The following is a 17499-nucleotide window of genomic DNA, read 5'->3' as shown; positions in this document are numbered from 1 at the left end:
TCAACTGAAAAACAAAATAATAAAATGATATCCTTTTTTTTTTCTAATAGCTTAATATAATTCAACATAGCTTCTTAAAATACAACTATAACAATCTCAAGTTTTGTTATTACACATTACTGCACTTACAGTTAAAAATGATATTTTAACGAAAGAATTCAGTTATGTTAAATTAGTGAAAAATTTGGTCTAGTTTTTAGGCATTTCAAGAAATTAAATTAAGACCACAAATCTTAGAATTATTATGTAACAAACCTGATTTCCAAAATAATATCCTGAGTCATTACCAGCCAGAATTTTTTCTAGAATACCAAGTAAATTAGGTAAGTCGACATTGTTCAGTTTTAATTGTAAATCTACCTGGAAAATAATAAACAATATTCTACTTTTATATTCAGTATAAAAACAACACTGTCAGATAATTACTGGACATCTGAAAAGAAATTAGGAATCTAAAGCATAGGGGTTCCGAAAACAACAAAATGGTTAAATTTTGACATTCGTGTACCTTAGAGGGGAGCGTAAAAAATACTCTGCGTACCGGGTGTAAAGTAAGGCAATCAGTGGTAAATACTGTAGGAGTTTCTAGCAGGCTGTAAATCTACTAACTGTCTTGTATATGTTACCCTGTACTGTTGTTCTCTCAGCTTACAAAATAATCATATTTCTGAATAGAAACACTTTAATCTGACTTCTTATTCTGATCCTAATTGATATTCATTTGTTTGGGATGTGAAAGCCTTGCGTTTTGTGTGACAGCACAGACAAAACAAATCAATAGGAAAACAGACAATTGGTTTTAGGATGTGTTAGATACGCACTCTGGGTGTCGGAATACAGTAGACATGGCACTAATAGTAAGTGCAGGGGGACTGCACCACACATAATTTACACGGATACAAATATATGGACAAGACACAATACGCAGAAATCACAAATAAACGAACAATTCAAATATACATATATTCAAGTTAATATCTCGATCGCGCATTTTTCCGAAAATATATTACACTACCGAGAAAGATTCATTACTAAAGGTTAGCTATGAATGGAGGGAAACCCTTTTCAGTTGTAAATTTATAAATACCGCATTTACGAGTACAGTCGCCACTTAGCGATAGGTGAAGTATGTGTTTACACTCCTTGATAACCCAAACCTGAAGCGGACATTTAAGAATTAATTTTTCATTTTTCTTATTATTTAGTATATAATAATATATCGATCAGTCAGAAAACATCAATTTAATCAGAAATGTTTTTTTATATATAACTGACAATAAGTATTAAGAGGGACAAGAAATCGATATCGGATATTATTAAGTTAATCTGTTTTTATCAATGTTACTATATTATACGACCAAATAAAAGACTTAAGTATTTTGATAAAACCAATACCTTTTTGTTGGAATCGGGTTCAAAGTATGCTTTACCCCACAAGCTGTAATAATCGGCTACTAAACCCACAACACCGTCTATAGATAAAGCCTCCAAAGAGCTGGTACCATACAAACCTTTAGATATCAAAGAGAAGAACATAAAACGGTCGATAGTCAATGACAAAGAAAATTATTTTAAATAGGATGTAGGGATTGTGTCTGTGCATTGCCCCGCCCGTTTTTGTTTGTTTTTTTTTGTTGTTTTTTTTTTTTTTCTTTTTTCGAGGGGAAATAAAATTTTAAAGCAAATTAGTTATGAGCTTCTGTGATTACTTTGAAATTTCCGTTCAGAATAACACAGACTGTATGATGTACTGAGCTTTAAATAGTTATTTTTAAACTAATACTTAAACATACGTTCCAAGAGATAAATCTGCCTATTTCAGGTCTTTCTTTAGGCCTGACATGTTATCTAAATTATTAATTAGACATTAATTAACTTATCCAGACAATAATCAACTCTCGATGTCATCGCTAGCTTGCGATATTTACAGGATTATGATCCGATTTGCTGCCCAACTTTCATTCAGGATTTAATCATGAACTGGATAATCGAGACTATCTTAACGGCTTTAGTAATGATGATCGAGGCTAGACCGAAAATTCAATCGCTAAATTCTCGGTTCAGAGTGGATCAATTTGAAATTTTCAGCAAATGACTGAAATTTTCAGCAAATTCCCTTTACATTATCTAGTTTTTACCTATTATAGTAAGAACTGCCAGCTCTTTATCTAATTTACCATAATATATCTTTAAGTGTACACGAAATACGCTTTATTTGAGGAATTCGTACTTACCGTGTTCTCTGGAGATATATGAAGCTATGGCCCCTGATTGAGCAAATTTCTGTCCATCGATTTCCAGGTAAGGGAGTTGACCAAACGGTGTTGCTGAAAAACGAAAATCAAATTAACCATTATTTTAAAACGTAGCATATGAAAATTGGAATTTCTAACCAGAAGACAGCAATACCTTCGCATTAACTAAGATAACCACGTGAATCGTGTAAATGCGACAACTACGTCTGAAGCAAAAATAGATAGACAGCAGCTTATCCAAAGATGTTTAGTAAATTTGATAAGGACCCTTTATGTCTTCAAGGAATGTAATCTCTATCGTATTCACAAGCTTTTCCGAGACAGAAAATCAACATCATTGATCCTCTTGCAGTCCTAATACACCAGAAATAATTCAGTTACACACTGTGGCCTTTTATGTTTTCGGAAAAGGTGGGTGTGGGTTATATTAATGGTGTCGTTTATACGTGGATAATACAGAAATATATAAAGACAATGAAAATATATATTTGAGCAGCTGACTGATTCAGATAATAAACGCGTGCAGATATAAATATTATAAAGGAAATGAAATTTAACGTCCTAATGTTCTACACCAGCCGGGAAATATCCCTATGTGCTATAAGGGACATCGGGTTCTTTCCTTCCACGTGTGGTTGGGATGGCCTAGTGGTCTAGAGTGTCGCGCGTCGACATCTAGGTGGCCGGTCACTTCTGGCTTGCGGTTGTGGTTTCGATCCCAGGTGTGAGCGTATGTGGCTTGGAAATAGGGTCGCCTTCTCAACCTCCCACAGGAAAACCCCTACGCGTGCGCTAAGATAATAAAAATGAAAATTAGACAACTTGTCTGTAATATCACTTTCAGTGGAAGCGGACGTTAAACACTAAGAACAACAACTTTGCGTGCACGCCAACGAGTACACTGATACAAGGTCTTTTCCCTTCCCATTTCCTCTGGCCTGTAAATTCCAGAGGACGCTGATAAGCCATAGTTGTGATCTGACTATTTGATTTGTTCTAAAATGTTTTACATCATCATATGTATCTTTAAAACAACAGTTACGACAAACGAAGGAACAAGAACCCATCGGACGATGGACGACAATGGGGATATATTTTGTATTTGATTGACCCTAATGGTCTTCCGTAGAAAGCTAAAAGGTCACCGTTGGGGAACTGGGACACAATATACCGTATTATTAGTACAGGTTATGTGTACACAGTGTAGATATCATTGAATTGACATGTATCGTCCTACTTAATAGCTTGTTGACCTGTGATTGGGTATAATAGACATGGACTAGATTAAGCATGTTTCAATTTTTAGCTAGTCACCCTAACATACACGTGTACATGCTTTATCATGCGATATAAGAGACAGACATAAATAATATCATACCGGCCTTGTAGTCTCCTGGCCATGCTGCATAATCAATCCTGTGGTCTTTAAACTCGACACCAGCGGCTGCGAAACACAGTCTACACGTTTCTCCTTTTCCTCTTAAATCAAAATAGTGATACGTGTAAGAAGGCATGATGCTAGGAATATAATAACTAAGGATTTGATGTGTGATGTTTGAAGCTCTCGCCGTCTTGTGTTAAGTCTCATGAGATTAGTCACGTGACTACTGTGGATACGCCCACCTTAGTACATATAATGTATGTCGAGGTTGGAAATATTAAGATAAGTGTTGAAGGAGTTGTGAATACTTAATTTATTACTCTAATCGCAGCCAACTCGGTAATAAATAAATAAAATAAATTAAAGGTACACTGTCTTTATCGGTCATAATTTATTAGAGTGTTGCCACAGCTCGACTGGATGTTGTAATAATTGTGGCAAGTGTGCAAATTCCCTTAGTATTCTATGGAAGCCTATAACTACCATTCATAATTTCTTCTTTTCGCCCTTTCATACCACGAAAGTCGAAAAGTAGAAGTTACGACGGAATGTAAGGCGACAGCACGCTATACAAGCCAAAATTGACCCGAAAAAAGGAAATTAAGAAATAATACACTGCGGCAATAGCGCCTCTCTTTTTTTCCTAATTTCTTATTTTCGACTTGCATTTTGGCATCTATACCATCTTGTCGACTTTCGACTTAGTCATATTTTTGTATTTATTGATGTCAGTAAGATGAGGCCAACACGCATACCAAGCCATAATGCAACCCGAAAAGTAGAAATTAAGAAATAAACACGTCGGGCTATTAGCGACCTATCATTTTGGCTTGCTGTCGTACTGTCGACTTTTCGAGTTTCGCCTTAGTTACGTCTGTGGGATCAAAATAACTTGGTCTCTAGTCGCCGACTCGGAATTAAAGGCCAAGGTCGAAGGCACCAAATTCTAAGTGTTATTACATGTTTTCCGACCTAAATACCATTCGAGTTCCAGATTTAGAATCCAGAATTAAAATAATGATCAAGAATAAGTTTTATTTTACTTTCCAAAAATTACCATGTTTTAGGGGCTTCGAATAAACTGATATTAACTCGTTAACTTTAAAATTTTAACAATTAATATGAAATTTTTAACTTCATGACAGATTGTGTATAGCTTTCAGCATTGTTTGTTGTTAGAATATAAAAATAGGTAGACCAGCTCCTTTGAAGTTGAACACTTTGTTTACGCACCGCTTCACATCAATCGTCAATGTACAATTGATTGTATTATATAGCTATGGACACAGATCACCAAATATTCCTACGCCGTCATATTCCTACGCCTTCACCCACTAAACAAAAGCTATTTTTAGTCTTCCTCTCCCTTTTCCCTTTCCCCCTTTTGCATGGCGATTTTTGTTGACTTTTTGGTGTACAATCGAAAAAATGGTTTTGAAAATACAATTTCTGCCCGGTTTTGGTGAATATTCATAATTTTGATGCGGAAGGATACAAGAGTTGAGATGTTGGTTAGGTTGAAATGTAGGGCCTGAAATTGCATGTTTACTTGTCTCTACTTCCAGCTTGTGTATCTCAAGTTTTTCATGAAGAACCTCCTAATACGTGCTTTTGGGAAAGTGGTTGCCACGTGTTGCTCCATCTGTGGTAGAAAGGGTTCTACCCAACGAAAATTTTGGAAAAAGTTAGAGCCGTTCTAAGATACGAGAATTAACATTGGAGTCAATGGGAAAATCTTTATTGATCTGTGGCCGTATGTGTGTATGGATAATGATTCGACATAAAATAGGCCGAGCTCAAGCTGGCATACAAAAAGCCACCGAAATAATAAGACCGCTTACCATAGAAGAATGGCGAATCAAGTCGGCATACAATAAGTATGGAAGGTTATAACTTCCCGCATCACTGATAAGAGAGAAAACCACGCCGGGAAATCTGATGGACTTTCTCGGCCAATGCAGGGATCGAACACCCGACCTCCAGGCTAGCGAGCTAGCGAGCTAGCGTCTTACCCACTTAGCCACGTTATCCCCGTATCGTGCTATAGCTTTTCCACTGTTCACGTTGCATTCAGAATCATAGTATTCGGGCATACGCTTAAAGTAGTGAATTAACATAACATTTTTTGGGTGGAAAAAAAACCTTTTGCCTTCTAGTCAGCAAAATAAGATATGGTGCCCATGAGATCTTGGTCGGACATCGATTGTTATTTGTTTCATCAATTTTTCGCGCAGATTTTTAGAAAAAAAACGTGCAAAGTTACAAAAAATCATATATTTTTTTGAGAAAAAAGAATAACTTTTTGTGCTATCAATTTTCGGGCATTATATTGTGCTATCAATTTTCGGGCATTTTATCTGTGCTATCAATTTTTGTGGAATCGAATTAACTTCAAATTGCCTAGTGGATAAAACATTTAAATTTGGAGTAATGAACAGGGTCTAGCGGTCTTGCGCCACTCTATACACGTTGGGTAGTTTAAGCGACTTGTTTTTCTTGGCCCCTACAGAAGCTGTATATAGATCACTACAGTTCTTCATTCGTTTATTGTATTCTATATTCTGCAGTGATTTGACTGGCTATAATCATTCAATATTAAATTGACTGGCTATAATTTTGACCCCATGGGGTTCACTGTAACCCACATAGATTTACCTCAGAGTACACTGCAGCGACTGCCCGTCTTTATTAGTCCAGTCCGTGAAGAAAAGTGGGATGTTAAAGTCCATTTCTTTTGTTTTACTAGTGTATTGTGTTAATATGTGTTTTACAGTGCTGTTTCATAAAATGTTGGGCGTTAAAGATATTTTCTAAGAGAAGAAGTCAATAATGCATTGATTGTCATATTGCACAAATCCGATACAAACTATTAGTGATCTTTACCAACAATTGAAACATCACATTCCATGGCTATATTCTGGTAATCTACGGTGGTGGTGTTTATAACACGTATTGGATATTGCTTGATGACACTAAGACTTATTGAATATTGCTTGATGACACTAAGACTTTTGATTAGAATGGTTCAGTGATTGAGCCGTTTTCTCGCTAGCCGGGAGATCCAGCGTTCGATGCTGGTGTTGGCCGAGAAAATTCATCTTGATTATCCGACGTGGTTCCCCCTTGTCAGTGTTGCAGGACAGTGGCTTGGCAAGGGACAACGTATAGTCGTTCAGATGGCACGGAAAAGCGAGGTCACGTGTACAAATTTGCGTGCAATTAAAATAAACTTGACAGCTGAATTGGTTGCGCCATTGTCCGGGCCTATATTTCTGTCATGCATGGCGTTTGTCCGTCTTTATTAGCCCAATCGATGCAGAGAAGTGGGGCGTTAAACCCCATTTTATTTGCACTGAAAATGTATAAATAAAGTCTCCATTTGTTTGTAAAATCAGTCCCTCCACACCAGTTCATTACGCAATATGCAAATTAGACAAATCTTGTAACCCTTTTTCTGAACTCTGATAACTATTACATAACAGATGCCGTCTTGGGACAAAGTCAGAAAAATTGATCAATGTTTTGGAGGGATTACCTAGCATCCAGAGGATAAACATTTTTTACATGTAAATCCCTCCTTCGCTTTTTGGTTAAAGGACAATATTGGTGCCAATCATTAACACATATGTGATAGAGCTGGTTAAACACATTCCAAATATAATTTTAACACAGAGATCATTGCTACGATAGCTGAGTAATACAGGTTTCCTGAGTCGGAAGTGACGAACGCCAAAGGAAAACACGAGTTATCTCTCTATATAACTGACTGATGTGACGAGTGATAACGGATATACGGCCGAATTTCTGCTCACTAATAATTCCTTCGAAGACCAAAAGTTGATATATGGGACTGTAAGCGGATACCTGACAATTCAAAAAAGTGATTGAATGTCATTAGATAAGAGAACACGAGAAAAATAGAAATAGTCCGTACATTCCCTTGTTTATATTCATTCTATATCTTATAAAAACATGGTAATGCACTGACTTTTTCTTTTTTTCTTTCGTGTTCACTTATCTAGTGACAGTCAATTCTTTTTATGAATTGTCAGATATCCTCTCACAATCTCATACAACAACGTTTCGTCTTCGAATGAATTATTAGTGAGCAGAAATTCGCCCGTATATCCGTTATCACTCGTAACATCAGTCAGTTATATAGAGAGATAACTCGTGTTTTCCTTTGGCGTTCGTCACTTCCGATTCTGGAAAATTGTATTACTCAGCTATCGTAGCAATGATCTCTGTGTTAAAATTATATTTGAAATGTGTTTAACCAGCTCTATCACATATGTGATAATGACTGGCACCAACATTGTCCTTTAAGTCAACATTTGTCACCAATGTTTTATTATACCACCAAGGCGGATACGAGCAAAGGTGAGGATAATACTAGAACAATCAAATAGAAAACATATAATCCAAATTAATACAATCTGCTAGATTTATTCTTATTCTTTTTAATCTTAATATCACAGTCTTTCATTTTATTATATCGACATAAAATTTAAGTAAATTTTAAAAACATTAAGCAAGACACAAAAAAAAAGAAATCATGTATTATGGATTCTAGTGATTAACCAAAATAAAAATCTGCTAGACGGATGCAACAAAATGTCGAACATGGCGTTTTGGAGAGGGTAAACACTAACTACCCCGTACACGACACCATTCATATTATGTATCACTGTGGTGAACTCCTGGCCATTTTCAGAATTTAAACAATAATAAGCACACCTCGTCTTCACAACACTGGGGCCTAACTGCCCTAGCGAAAAAGCTACCCTAACTAAAATGATCACCATAGCTTAAATATACCCTATCGAAAAAGCTACCCTAACTAAAATGATCAACATAGCTTAACATAAGAATGAACGAATCTTTTATTCGTTTTCGTTATTTCATATATTCGTTGGTTTTCTTGAAGATAAGTAGGCGGTAAGCTGTGGCTGAGACCCAACTTTCTTGCGATTTCCAACCACTTGAGGATATTTGGTGTACACGTCCGGAAAATCTCGGAAGGAGTTTTCAAGGGTAGAATAAACTGCAAGATCTGCTAATGTCAACTGTAAAATAATGTTTAAAGAAATCGATATAATTATTTATATATTTATTATTACACTATTCAATGACCTTGGCTATGCGCTCATATTATTGAACTGTGGTCGGTTATTCAAAATTCGATTATTTTAACGATTCGTTAAACTCTTAACGGATCGATATCTTGCCCACATGTCGTTTGTTAACTGTTAATTAAATTTCTGTTCCTGGAAAGTCAGTTTCATTATCCGTTAGCTAACGGACTGATAAAAGTTTTGTCATTAGCTAAAATTTAAATTCAGTCTACATAAGGGCTAAATCTATTTGTTAAGGCCAGCTCAATTTTCGTCAAGGTGGTTGAGATGTAAATAAGGATAGGGCAAGTTTTGTAGGTTAGCCTTAGGGTAACCATTAGGGCTAGGGTTAGGGTTAGGGTTGGGATTAGCGCTAGCCCTGTTTACATCTCGTGATCTTTGACCAAACTTGAAGTTGGCCTTATCAAATAGACCTAACCCTACATAAGTTAGTATTAACAAGAAACTGAAGACAGCGGGACAACTGTGCTGTATGTTCACAAAACATGATTAAAGACAAAAAGATATTTGTAGAATTTCCTATAGAACCCAAAGATTCTGTAGAATTTCATTATATAAAAAATGTGATAGAATTTCCCCCCGCCACCCCTACAACCAAAGTCTCCAGGGTGTTTTATAGAAAACTGACATTAAAACATGTTCTAAAGATCTAATCTGTGTATCATGTACATATATAGTACCATACACCTCATAATCATAATCCGTGCTTTATAAACTGATCATACCGGTATAATACGTCGTATATATGAACAAACTAATCCAGGGTTGTAAAGATGGCAGAATAATAAGTTGTTAATTTTGACTTAGCGTCAGTGATGCAGGGTGGAGGGCCTAACAAGGACAGCTGTCTAGTCGTTCGGATGGGACGAAAAACCGAGGTCCCGTGTACACATTGGCGTGCACGTAAAAGATCCCTTGGCAGTTGGAATTCGATATAAGAGTAGGCCGTAGTGCCGCTACCCGGGAAAAATTTCCCTCATAGAACACTGTATGGCGTATGCCTGTCTTCATTAGCCTAGGTTAGGAGCAGAACAGTAGGACGTTAAACCCCATTTCATTTCATTTCATTTCCGTATAAGTATTTGTTTCACTTTTTAATACCCTAGCCCATCCCTTGCAGTCACTAGTGCGGTTTCGCAGCTTTACATTTACACTTACATTTAACATTCAATCTGAACCTTAATTTTCGTACGTTAGGTACGTACGATTTACATTAAGACGGTTCAGCGTCATCATTTTTTGTGACGTATGACGTGAAGCGCACATCATAAAAGTGTTCCGCCACAACACAGCTAAAACTTGTTTAATTCCAATAATCTAGTCCATAAAATTGTTCTCTGAATCGTGGTTTTACGAACTAAATCCACAGAGGAGACCCTCTCATTCATGTAGACAGAAAAAGAAGAGGCTGTGACAAAACATTTGCGTGTTTTACTAATCTCATCTTTAACAATCTACACTTGATGAAGGCCTATCGAGATCGTGGACCAAGTGTAACTGTAATGCCCCCGTCAGATCGGGTTGGCGTCCATACTGCGCTGCTGTGACCGTACAGCGACCAGAAAATACACAAGGTCGCCAGCAAACGAGTACACAACGCGAGAAAAATTACAAACTTGAAAAAAGTCGCGTTCTTACAGCTTTCCAGGTCAGATCGCAGAACCTTGGCGTTCAAAAACGTCGTGACGCGGCGATCATGGGCGACCATGGAGACCACAGCACGATATCTAGCGTTTCCACCACGCTTTTACCACGCTTTTACCACGCTTATGGCGATCTTGGCGCCCTCTGTGACCATTTTCCGTCGCCGTAGCGTCACAGTAAGGACGCCACCCCGGTCTGACGGGGGTATAAGCGTAAATTTAGCGAAACGCCATAATGTACAGTTACACTTACACTTATCTCAACGTAAATGTAAGTGTAACTGTTAACTTGCGAAACCTCTTTAAAACAAGTTCTACAATTCTAATCTGTATGTCACGTAGTATATAGATATGTAAGGTATACGAACAAACCTTCTTCCCGACAAAGTATCCTGTTTTATTTTCAGTTAAGAGCTTTTCAAGTTGTTGAAGAAATGTTGGTAAATCTTCACTGTTCAACTTGGTTTGTAACTCTGTCTGAAATTTTAAAAATATGTTGTAAGTATATCATGAATTCAGGATAGCAAATTGCAATGTTATGATATTTTTATTAAACTAAGTATTCTTTCATAAATTTAACTTATAAAACAATTTTCTTTTGTTTCGTTTACTTAACCAATGATGTTATGGGTTTAAGAAATACGAACGAAATTTATATCCGCGTTTTCATTCGTTTCTTTTTCAAATAAAACAAAGTCTGCGTTATCGGATTTCCTTGCGACATGAATCATATGAGTAATCCTGATGCAGCAGCATTTTATCTCGCGTTGCGTTCCAGCACCTGTTCGTGCATTGGTGTTTTAGATAGGTTGTTGTACAACGTTATAAACATCGTGTATTTCAATATATTTCTATTCGCTTAATGCATTAATATAATTTTAGCCTGCGCTTAACCTTGTTGCTTGACGGAGATTACACCATGCCATTGCGAATATGACCTTCCAATTGAACATAATTAAACAATAAAAATAATTAAATTATATCTTAATTTTTCAATATAACAATGCCAATTTTGACTCACCTTTCTGTTTGCATCCTTTTCAAAGTTCGCCTTAGCCCATAGATTGAAGTAATCTATTGTTAATCCTACAACACCATCAATAGATAAATTCTCCAATGAATTATTACCATACAAGCCTAAAAATATTAAAATATCAACGTAAAATTTTACAAATGCAGCGACGACCTAAAGGCTTCTTAAACTTGACGGTTGAATGTCCTTGCACTGTAGCCTCAAAAGCCAATTGTTGACGGTCGTACCTGTGCACCGACAGAGATTTCGATATAATTCGCTTCTACTAAAATGTAGGGGTATATTAACAGACGTCTGTCTGTTCGTACAGTGAAATAGTCCAATTGATGGATGCCAATATGGCGGAATTAGTGATTCGCCTCGTGAACAATCGTGTGATAGCCATTCATAACACTGTGTGTGGGGCTAATGAAGATGGACATACAGTGTGCTATGAGGGAAATTTTGCCAGGGCAGGGGCGCCAAGGCCTACTCTAATATCGAATTCCAACTGCCGGGTATCTTTTACGTGCACGCCAATGTGTACAGGGACCTCAGTATTTCGTCCCATCAGAACAACTAATGGGAAACCATGTCGGAAAGTCTTGATGAACTTTCTCGGCCAACAACGAGAGCGAGCCTGCGACTTTTAGGCTAGCGAGCGCAGCATCTTACCCATTTAGCCACCGTGGCTCCGCGGCATTGTAAGTCAGGATATTTTTCTCATATCTAATGAGGAAGGGAGGTTGGATGGCTGAATGGTTAGCGTTCGCGCGCTGTATCATAAAGTCTGTCATTGAGTCGACTGGCGTGGTTTCGAATCCCCGGTTGTACGTGACAAGGAGTAGGGTCGCCTCGTGGGTTTTCTCCGGGTCCTCCGGTTTCCTCCCACTGCTAAAGACCCCTACGCGCAAGCGAATTATTGAAATAAAATTAAACCATATGTTAGTCCCGAAATGACCTAGTTTGTGTCGAGTGGACGTTAAACCCCATTTCTCTCTCTTTCTCTCTCTCTAATGAGGAATGTTAAGTTAAAAGCTTACCATGTTCCCTGGCGATATATTGAGATATGGCTAATGATTGGGGAAATTTCTTTCCGTCTATCTCCAAGTACGGGAGCTGACCAAATGGTGAAGCTAAAATGTCAAGAAAAATTGTTAACACATCATAAACGTAGCAATTGAGCAATATAATCTGTTTTTTGAGGGGTTTTTTTTTACTCTTGCTTTCATTTTTTTATATTCTAAAAGAAAATCAACATAATTTTGGGTAGTCGGCGAAGGCAGTTATCACTGCTATTATACCAAAATAAATCGTCCGTTAAATTCTAATGATCAAAAAATGAATACTAAATCAATGAAGCAACCCATTTGAATCTTATACTTATACATTCTTCTTTTAACCATCTTACCGTCACGACATTTTCCAGGCCATGCAGAATGTTCTATTCTTACATCTTCAAATTTCACACCAGCCGCGTGGAAACAAAGACGAACTATTTCTCCCCTTCCTCTTAAATCAAAATAGATATATCTGTAGGTAGGCATGATTATTTCTAAGTATCGTCTAAGTGAAACTATATTGACCAAGCGTTTATACCCAACTATTGATAACTATTTACATAAAACACGTGACTAGAGTTTAAAAAATAATAACGTCTAAATCCATTAAATAGAATGTACCATTCCTAACTTGTATGTCCTTTTTTTGCGTGCTTCTGAGAGACACGATGGCTCGATGAGTAAGGCGTTGACTTAATATCCTGGAGTTCCCGTGTTCTGCTCCGGTGTTGGCCGATGAAGTTCATCTGGATTTTCTGGTGTGGTTCCTCCTTGTCAGTGGTGTAAAGTCGTTCGGATAAAATGAAAAACCGAGGCCCCGTGACAGTTGGAATGCGATACAAGAGTAGCTCGTAGCGCCGCTGTCCGAGCAAAATGTCCGGCGCATGCCCGTCTTCATTAGCCTAGTCAGAAAAGAACAGTGGGACGTTACACCCCATTTCATTTCACTTCATTTATATGCTACCAACATTTCGTCGTGACATAACCAGAACTTTTATAATGACATCTAGAACTGATAAATCTGAATAAGTGGTTCAAAGGTGTACATTCTGTGATTCAAGATAAGTGTCAATCGAGTACCGCATGTTCTAATGGACCGATTCAGGACTGAAAACTAAACTTATTAACTGGTTAACGTATGCATATGACTCATTTCTATTAACGCGTTAACACTCTGTGGCGTCATATTGGCATATTCGAATTGAAAATCGTTATATACACCCATGAAGGACTCGAATTCATGTAAAATATCATTCAGAGACCACGATGCCACTATCGCTTTAATTACATCTGCCGGATCGCACACTTCCTGTCGAAATAACTTGGTCCCCAGTCGCCTTCTCGGAATCAAGGTCAAAGTCGAAGGTGCCTAATTCCATTTGTCTTTAAACGTTTTCTCGTCAAAATGCTACCGTATTCCTGGGTTTTGAATCCAGAATAAAAATAATGATCAGGTTATGTACAAATATTGTTTTAGGAGCTTGGATGATTAACCCATATTAACTCGTTAACTTTAAAATGTTAACGCGTTAACTATTTAATATGAAATTTTAACTTGCTCTCAGTCCTGGGCAGATTCCGTGTAGCTTTCAGCATTATTTGTGAAATGAAATGAAATGGGGTTTAACGTCCTACTGTTCTGCTCCTAACCTGGGCTAATGAAGACGGACATACGCCATACAGTGTGCTATGAGGGAAATTTTGCCCGGGCAGCGGCGCTACGGCCTACTCTTATATCGAATTCCAACTGCCACGTATCTTTTACGTGCATTCCAATGTATACACGGGACCTCGGTTTTTCGTCTCATCCGAAGGACTAGACAGCTGTCCTTGTCATGCCCTCCGTTCTGCGCCACTGGCAAGGGGAAACCACGACGGAAAATTCCGATGAACTTTCTTGGCTAAGCATTATTTGTTGTTAGAAATATATAACTAGATAGACTAGCCCCTTTAAACTTGAACACTTTGTTTACACACCCCTATACCTTCAACGCAGTAGCAAATACGTGACTCGGTATAAAATTTACAATTGATTACGTGAGAAATGGAATTACAGGTATGCTCGTATGGATAATGACTCAGCATAAAATTTACAATTGATTATATATAGCTATGGTGAAATGCTCTACATTTATATATAATGACTCAGCATAAAAGTTACAAACGATTATCTTATATACCTATGTTGAAATGCTTTAATGCTTTACAGGCATGTTTTAACGTCCGCTTCCGCCGAACAACTGACTGGCGGTATGACGCATCCCAACTTAGGGTGGTCGTTTATTAAAGTGATATAATTGATGCTATCAAAGAATAAATATTAATTATAATTTCAAAACATACGAATAAACAAAGAGACATATAATTAAAATAAATCCACTTAATGACCTAAACAAACCTACAACTATCACGATGCCAAACATTTACAACGAACACTCTAAATTGTACATAAAAATATCAGCTATAGGTGATAAATATTATCTAAAGACCAATAGTATTTTTCTGAGCATTAATGGAAAGTGCATCTTATCTAAGTATTAATGAAACGAGGATGATTCAATGACTGACTTGCGGAAAGTACATCTTACAAAATTATTAATGCAACGAGAATAACCACATTACTATATTGCAGAAGGTACATCTTACCCGAGTATTAATGTAACGATGATGATCCCATCACTGTCTTACGACAGGCACATCTTACATAAGTACATAAATATTAATGAAACGAGGATGACCCATCACTGCCTTACGGAAGGTACATCTTACATAAGTACTGATGCAAAAAAAGAATGATCTCACCACTATATTTCGGAAGGTATACCCAAACTACCTGGGACTGGGGATTTTTTTGTAAAGTGGCTAATTTATTCTTGCTACAGAATTCATGCTACAACTCCCACTCCGCTTGGCCCCAAGATAGGTTGTAAATATGAAACAAATTGGTTCTATTGTTTATACCGAGAAGCTTGCTTAGTGACCTTTCAGCTCATGGAAGGGTGGGATGGCCATCATCATTTGGGCTCAAGTGGAGATGAAAATAATTATGTGAGTTATTAATACAAAGATTGTTCAATATAAGAAATTGGACCAAATTTTCACCTTTAACTTTTTTTAAGGTCCATGTACTGAATTGGTGGGACAGAGGAAGACAAGAAGGCGAGATTCTCAGTATCGTATCCAGAAGGAATGTCTGATACCAAATTGTTTCAAATTCCACAGCAGAACAATTGGAATTGGAAGGCAAACACCTACTAACGATATCAGTAGCTGACGAGTCATTATTGTTCATATTATTCACAATAGCTTCCCTTCTTCCCATCTCATAACTAACTCTAGATGCTTTAGCGACTGACAGATCTGTAAAAATCCTAGGAATTGTTGCTTTTGGTGTAGATAATGAAGTAGATTCAGATAGATCTGCAAGAACTGGGGGTACCGCATTGTTAGCTTAGGTCGTTTTCCGCTTAGGTTTGGTGGCTTTACCCGGTTTTGAAGTTGTGCAACTTCCGCTTGGTTCTTGCACCGATACAACAATATTCATGTCAGCATTTCAACAGATTTAACAGTTAGTACATGTTTGGCGCAATTTTGTCTAATTCTCTTGGGGAACATCATAAATCCAAGACAATGGTGTATTTTAATAATTCATAGCATAACCGATGCTTTCCAGTATATTAGCAGCATAACCAATGCTTTCATAATACATCATAGCATCATCTACACTTCCAGTTTATTGAAAGCATAACCGATGCTTCCGTTTATTCATAGCATAGCCAATGCTCCTATGTTTAATCATAGCATAAACCATGTATTAATTCACAGCATAACCAATGCGTTCATGTTATTCACAGCATTACCGATGCTTTCATTTTTATTCACAGCATTACCGATACTTTCATTTTTCCCGTGACTGAAACAGTGAAGGAAAGGGGGAAAACTGAAAATGGCAAAGGTTATTCATAACTGTGAACTAAATAACCACAGTTTTTTCCAAGAAGGGGGTCGCGTGGTAACTGATCACATGACATGTTGATAATAACTTAAAGTTACATACTCACATAAAAAATCGTCTTTGGCAAGACGTTATCTCAGAGAACAGACTAATTATGCCTGTAAAGCATTAATGTTAGAAAGACTGTGGAAGCAAATGGTCTGGATTGGTGGCTCAGTGTACAAGACGCTGGCTCACAACCCCGGGGCTCCAGAGCAAGTTCTTCGGAATTTCCTAGTTTAGTTTCCCCTTATCAGTAGTGCAGGATGGGGGCCTGGCTAAGAACATCGTCTAGTCGTGGGCGTGCATTAAAAAGAGTCCTTGATAGTGTGAATGATCAAAATTCCATCATAAGCCCAGTTGGCTCAGGACCATAATCCTTATACCAAAATCATTCATCACACTGAAGAGGTTTTGTTCTTCCCAAGATTAACCAATCAGCGTACACTATAAATTATGTATAGACAAGCCGTCAAGCCGAGCGGATGATAGAAATTAAAGAGAGTAAGTGTGATAATCAAATTATATTACCAATCTGATTAAAATACAGATCTATGTTTCGTTTCGTTTTTTTATACTTTCGATGGCCTAGACTACATGAAGATATGACAAGTTATAGCGATAGGTCACGTCAGTGGTCAAAAGACCGACTTATGACCCTATGATGTCAGACATTTGATTAACCAATCAGCATTGATGTTACTAGTGGATTACCCACAGTTCCGTGCAGAACACGCCTAAAGCTCGCCGCAACAGACCGTTTCATTGGCTTATCACTGACACCATTCAGAACACGAGTTAAATAACAACTCTTCCAGACCCAAGTGTAGTAAAGACAAGTAAAACGAAATTTTGAACTATAAAAACGAAACGAAATAGGATCTGTGTTTTAACCAGATTGATTATATTACAGAACACATTTCAAAGAATAGACTAATTGGATTTAACACACCCGTTGACAGTTGAAATTCGATTGAAAAGTAGAAAGTATCTCCGCTGCCTGGACACGATTTCCGTC

The 17499-nt window shown here is 37.4% G+C and overlaps 1 protein-coding gene across 1 annotated transcript; it reads right to left on the bottom strand.

Moving 5' to 3' along the window:
- Positions 1-8171: 8171 nt before the first annotated feature.
- On the bottom strand, positions 8172-13018 carry LOC126828179 (S-crystallin SL11). The gene is made up of 5 exons (XM_050557793.1): positions 12838-13018; positions 12470-12562; positions 11436-11551; positions 10787-10891; positions 8172-8702 (listed from the first exon to the last, which is right to left on the bottom strand). The coding sequence occupies exons 1-5, from the start codon at positions 12971-12973 to the stop codon at positions 8538-8540; spliced, it is 615 nt and encodes a 204-aa protein (XP_050413750.1). The 5' UTR covers positions 12974-13018; the 3' UTR covers positions 8172-8537.
- Between the last annotated feature and the right edge of the window lie 4481 nt (positions 13019-17499).

This window comes from Patella vulgata, chromosome 7 (genome assembly GCF_932274485.2).
Source record: "Patella vulgata chromosome 7, xgPatVulg1.2, whole genome shotgun sequence".
Taxonomy (NCBI): Eukaryota; Metazoa; Mollusca; class Gastropoda; family Patellidae; genus Patella; species Patella vulgata.
This window is presented reverse-complemented; position numbering and strand designations above follow the sequence as displayed.